Source organism: Synchiropus splendidus, chromosome 11, assembly GCF_027744825.2.
Source record: "Synchiropus splendidus isolate RoL2022-P1 chromosome 11, RoL_Sspl_1.0, whole genome shotgun sequence".
NCBI lineage: Eukaryota > Metazoa > Chordata > Actinopteri > Syngnathiformes > Callionymidae > Synchiropus > Synchiropus splendidus.
This window is the reverse complement of record NC_071344.1, coordinates 17,766,207-17,772,206: the sequence shown is the minus strand read 5'-3', so window position 1 is coordinate 17,772,206 and position 6,000 is coordinate 17,766,207. Positions and strand designations below refer to the sequence as shown.

The following is a 6,000-nucleotide window of genomic DNA, read 5'->3' as shown; positions in this document are numbered from 1 at the left end:
GCCGCCGCTGGAGCCATGACACACGCGGGCCCCACAGCCAGTCCTCCAGTCAGAACCAGTCCTCCAGCCAGAGCCAGTCCTCCGGTCAGAACCAGTCCTCCAGTCAGAACCAGTCCTCCAACCAGAGCCAGTCCTCCAGTCAGAGCCAGTCCTCCAGTCAGAACCAGTCCTCCAGTCAGAACCAGTCCTCCAACCAGAGCCAGTCCTCCAGTCAGAACCAGTCCTCCAACCAGAGCCAGTCCTGCAGTCAGAACCAGTCCTCCAGTCAGAACCAGTCCTCCAGTCAGAACCAGTCCTCCAGTCAGAGCCAGTCCTCCAGTCAGAACCAGTCCTCCAACCAGAGCCAGTCCTCCAGTCAGAACCAGTCCTCCAACCAGAGCCAGTCCTCCAGTCAGAACCAGTCCTCCAACCAGAGCCAGTCCTGCAGTCAGAACCAGTCCTCCAGTCAGAGCCAGTCCTCCAGTCAGAACCAGTCCTCCAACCAGAGCCAGTCCTCCAGTCAGAGCCAGTCCTCCAGTCAGAACCAGTCCTCCAGTCAGAACCAGTCCTCCAACCAGAGCCAGTCCTCCAGTCAGAACCAGTCCTCCAACCAGAGCCAGTCCTGCAGTCAGAACCAGTCCTCCAGTCAGAACCAGTCCTCCAGTCAGAACCAGTCCTCCAGTCAGAGCCAGTCCTCCAGTCAGAACCAGTCCTCCAGCCAGAGCCAGTCCTCCGGTCAGAACCAGTCCTCCAGTCAGAACCAGTCCTCCAACCAGAGCCAGTCCTCCAGTCAGAACCAGTCCTCCAACCAGAGCCAGTCCTCCAGTCAGAACCAGTCCTCCAACCAGAGCCAGTCCTGCAGTCAGAACCAGTCCTCCAGTCAGAGCCAGTCCTCCAGTCAGAACCAGTCCTCCAACCAGAGCCAGTCCTCCAGTCAGAGCCAGTCCTCCAGTCAGAACCAGTCCTCCAGTCAGAACCAGTCCTCCAACCAGAGCCAGTCCTCCAGTCAGAACCAGTCCTCCAACCAGAGCCAGTCCTGCAGTCAGAACCAGTCCTCCAGTCAGAGCCAGTCCTCCAGTCAGAACCAGTCCTCCAACCAGAGCCAGTCCTCCAGTCAGAGCCAGTCCTCCAGTCAGAACCAGTCCTCCAGTCAGAACCAGTCCTCCAACCAGAGCCAGTCCTCCAGTCAGAACCAGTCCTGCAGTCAGAACCAGTCCTCCAGTCAGAACCAGTCCTCCAGTCAGAGCCAGTCCTCCAGTCAGAACCAGTCCTCCAGCCAGAGCCAGTCCTCCAGTCAGAGCCAGTCCTCCAGTCAGAACCAGTCCTCCAGCCAGAGCCAGTCCTCCAGTCAGAGCCAGTCCTCCAGTCAGAACCAGTCCTCCAGTCAGAACCAGTCCTCCAGTCAGAACCAGTCCTCCAGCCAGAGCCAGTCCTCCAGTCAGAGCCAGTCCTCCAGTCAGAGCCAGTCCTCCAGTCAGAACCAGTCCTCCAGTCAGAGCCAGTCCTCCAGTCAGAACCAGTCCTCCAGCCAGAGCCAGTCCTCCAGTCAGAGCCAGTCCTCCAGTCAGAACCAGTCCTCCAGTCAGAACCAGTCCTCCAGTCAGAGCCAGTCCTCCAGTCAGAGCCAGCCATGGAAGCTGGTGGAGTCACTTTCTACACACGAGTCCAGACTTTTCCTGTCTTTATCTTATCCAGGTTTTTAAATCCCTTTCTTAGTCCTGTTTTGAAAATATCCTGAAAAAAAACGTTTACCATCAAGTTTCTTTTTTATTCAATCTTTGAATTAAATTGGTCAAAAACTATCTTAAGTTTTCTCATTATTTTTCATGTATTTATTTATTTTTCCCACTATTTAAGATTGAACTTTTTTAGTTTTTCATGATTTAAATTCCAGGGCTCTATTCTCAGAATAACTTCAAAACCCTTTGCTTTTTCCTCACAGTAAACATGACTTCCCTTTAAAAATCAAATGATTTTCATTTGTTCATTTTGAAAATATCACTTATTGAATTCGTTTTCAAAGAAGATTGTAAATATTTCACGCACGTTTCTGGACGTCAGAATTGACTCTTTTTGTGACGACACACTCCAATTTGGTCGGTTTGCAACCTAAATCAGCCGAACAGAGAGAGTAAGCTGGAAATGGCAGACGGTCCCTGATGCCCAGCTTCTGTTTCATCAACTGTTTTAGCTGGTAATAATCTCCCTCCAGATGAAGCACCTGCTAATAACCACTGATCACCGTGAGCAGATAAGAAGGACGAGGCAGGGAAGCACCAGAGACCTTTAATGAAACGCCAGGTCCTGCGATGAAGCTGTTTCCAGGCGGGTGGAAGGTGAGCGCAGATACACAACAGCAATATGTTTCTAATCTCACAGATCTGCTGCCACAAATGGAAACCCGGGGAGCAGGTGAGGACCGGACTTGCTGACATTGCTAACAGTGGCCCAGCATGTGGTCACAGACCCAGGAGAGCCAGTCGCTCCCGTGACCGCGGCCTGCGGAGCCGGCGAGCGTCTACACGAGCGACCGCAGGACGAGGAAGAGAAAGAAGAGGGAAGGAGAAGGTGGTCCAGCGCGGAGCAGCTCGGCCGGACTCTAGCTCAGGACACAAGTCTTGGACTGAGACTGAGCTGCACTCGCTGGAAGGAGAGAGAAGTTTGGAAAACACAGCGGCAGAGAGTTATTGATTTGAGATATGTGTCAATTCAAGTTTCATGATCAACAGTTCAAATGAGCATTGCTTCTTTCATGCAGAATCCTCCCCAACCTTTTATTCTTTTTTTTTATTGTCTCTCAAAAAGTTATTGACAGATTTTAGTCTTCTTTCAACACTGATATTTTTGAAGTGAACACCACCATACGTTACTGGTATTATTTTTATGCTTGAACTGAGATTTTGATTTTGCAATAACGTGGACGTTTTTATGAGGCAATCTTGCATATATACATATATATATATATATATATATATATAGCCAAAGCATCCGATCATTTGACTCCATATTTGACCTGTTTTTAAAATATTGTTTTTTCCCCCTGAAAATATAAAAAAAATACATACATACATACAACGAAAACAAACAGGCTGTTTCTTTTCTCATCAGCAATGTTCTGAATCCAAAGAAAAGAAACTTCTTTTTAGATATAGACTTTTATCTATGTATTTATTTATTTAGCTATTTCAGGTATGTTCTATTTCCACAATATGTTTTTTAAGATTTAGCAAAACAGATCATTTCTGAGACCCTATTATGGCTGTTTTTTTTACTTAAAATATTTCGGAATGACTTTGCCTTTGACCCGTTTATAATTTTAGATGTTCTTTCTTAAACAGCCTAATTTTTTTTACTTGCTATCATTTTATTTTGTAGCGTTGTTAAGTGAAAGGATTTATTTATTTGTATTATTACTCTGGACAGTTTTTACGCTCCTTTTTTTCAGCCATTAAATGTGCAGTGAAGTAATCGTTGGGCAGCAGACGACCGTTCCACTCCCTCCATCGCTCAGTGGCAGCCTGCGATACTCAGAGCGTGACACTCGACTGCAGAGGCAGGGAGGAGCCTGGCAGCCAGCAGGCCACAGTGCAGGTGTACCTTGCCGTGCAGCAGCAGCTCTCTGCGCCGCCTCCTCCTTAGCTTTCCTGGCAGCCTCCAGCTGGGCCACTTTGGCCTCGTGCACCTCCTTCAGCGCGTTCCACTCCTTCCTGTTGTTGAGCAGGCGGTCCAGCATGGGCGTGATCTCGGCGTGGAAGCGGCTGAACTCCTGGTGACGACCACACGCCTCATTAAGTCACTGCTGATGGAAACACTTCTTTAACCTCATTTGTGTTTGAATGGCTTCTTCATTAAGATGCTAAATCGTCTCTCGTGGCGTGAGATAAATCAATTATGCTGATGAAGTCGTGCGTAATTAAAGCGCATCTCAATTCAAAGTTTGAAGCTGATAGCGATTTCATTATAGGCGAGAAGTCAACTGGGTCCTGAGGGACCACAGGGGCCGGCCTGCTCACAGGCCTCCATCTCGTGGTGGCAGCGTGGAGCAGGTCTGCATGACGACTGCGCCAGAGTTGGTCCAGGTAAATCCTGCGGCGGCAGCCGTGAGGACACAGAGGTCACTGAGAGGGAGTCAGTGCCACATGTGGAGAGTCTCAGAGGCACGAGGAGAGGAGAGGCAGAGTTGGACCGAGAACACTGGAGGTGAAGAAGAGCCAGAGCAACATCTGATGCGGTTCATGATGGATGACAACATGATCCAAACTGGGACTTCTAAAGTTCATCACTCATTGATCCCTGCTTGATAATCCCAGTTGACCGGCTATTGTTGACCTGAAGGAGTCAAAGATGGGCTCCTAATCCAACATAATCTGGTGTCACTGGCGTTTCAGTCCTCTGGTGTAGGAAGGTTTTCTGTTGTGAGTCCACAACACAAGTGGTACGATGGCTACTTCCACCTGGGTCTGACCCACGCCTGGTCCCATTTATATAACAATTATCATATTCAAAATGTACTTTTAACTTCTGAATTATAGCCCAAAACATGCATTTTAAAATATGAAAAATAAGAGATCAGTACAAAAACATTATATGGTTAAAAGAAAATGTAAAGAGAAAAACTAAAACAATAATAGGAAACCGAAATTCCACTGCACAAATGTGAATCAACTGAAAACAAAATGATTTGGTTGCATTCTCTTGTCCAAAGCGCCATTAATGTGCGCATTAATTCATCGAGAAAATTGTGTTGCCAGCTGCTGGGGTTGACCTCTGACCTTGTACACGAAGGAGCAGACGAAGTCGATGAAACCGCACTGGAGCTTGGGCAGCTCGTCCGACTTGTTCCTGTCCATCATGGGCTGAGGAGGAGAGCACAGCTTCAGACACCACAGAACTCCAGCAGCCCACGGTGGGTTGGAGTTCCACCACCATCATAGTCCAGCTGACAGCAACATCTGAGCGTGTGGATGCTGATGGAGTGTGTGTGAGGGTTGGTCTCAAGGACGCCGGCGTGGCAGAGAGGCAGGGACCAGGAGCCGGGGGAGCGTGTGGCCGGCTGCTTCTGGATCACACTGACCGCTGGTTCTGTATCAGTACTCCACATAATGGCCTAAAACGGCCGCTTCATCCCTCCATCTTGTCTCCTCCCTTCCTTCACTCTCGTAGCAAGCTTCTTATCGGCGCTCAAATAAAGCAAAGGCTGCAAAGTCACACAGTCGACGGAAGAGTTGGGATGAGCGGACGAAGCGAAAGGTAATCTTTGATATAAGTCCCACTGGCTTCCTCCCATCCAGGAGGCTAATAAAAACCAAGCGAGGTCTTAAAACATGTAATCGGAGCATCTTCACTGCTCTGGAGGAGAAGCATCGATTTCATTTTTTATTTAAAATAAACCTGGCCTTCTGATGACCTTCATGAAAAATCTTCCTTTTACTCTGCACATGAAGACCAAAGTATTCTGGAACACATCAGGCCGCAAACATTTTGTCTTTCAGCTTGAGGGACAGGAGAAGGCCTGCCTCATCTGTCTCTCCATCCAGCCCTGACCTCCCATCTACCCATCATCCATCTTTCATTGCCTCCAAGCTCTGCCTCTGTGCACTTACAATGGGCTGCTGCTCCAGAACCGTCCGCTCCAGGTCTCCCTGCTCCCAGAACTCTGCAGCCACTGACAGCGCCACCTGAAAAATGCAACACCAGTCAAATTAAAAGTTGACCGAGCTGCACCTGCAATTTCAGTTTGGGGATTTGATGCCCAAGTGAGTTGGCTAAAACTTCATGGAAAACTCCAGGTGACGGTCTTGTGCTGAGCTGTAATGACACTGAGTGCAGGACATTGGGCCTGGGTGGGTGACTGAAGGCCTCAGTGTAAAATGCACAGCCTGCCACTGGTGGGATGAAAGCAAGGACTGGGAGACACAAGGTGAAGTGAGTGGTGATGGACAGACAGATGGCATCGGGGTGGGGACTCCATGGAGGACGACATCTTTCAGTGATGTGTAGGGACAATAAGAAGGGTGAGAA

General features: G+C 48.8%; 1 protein-coding gene across 2 annotated transcripts in view; it reads right to left on the bottom strand.

Annotated features, from left to right (window-relative positions):
* Positions 1-2,249: 2,249 nt before the first annotated feature.
* The window catches only part of pde6a (phosphodiesterase 6A, cGMP-specific, rod, alpha), a 28,998-nt gene continuing 25,247 nt past the window's right edge, over positions 2,250-6,000 (bottom strand). For both annotated transcript variants that reach the window (XM_053879284.1, XM_053879283.1), the window contains exons 21-24: positions 5,583-5,657; positions 4,752-4,835; positions 3,577-3,745; positions 2,250-2,622 (exon numbers count right to left, since the gene is read on the bottom strand). In XM_053879284.1, coding sequence (XP_053735259.1) covers positions 2,579-2,622; positions 3,577-3,745; positions 4,752-4,835; positions 5,583-5,657 — 372 coding nt within the window. In that variant the 3' untranslated portion in view covers positions 2,250-2,578. The remainder of the gene's footprint in view (positions 2,623-3,576; positions 3,746-4,751; positions 4,836-5,582; positions 5,658-6,000) is intronic.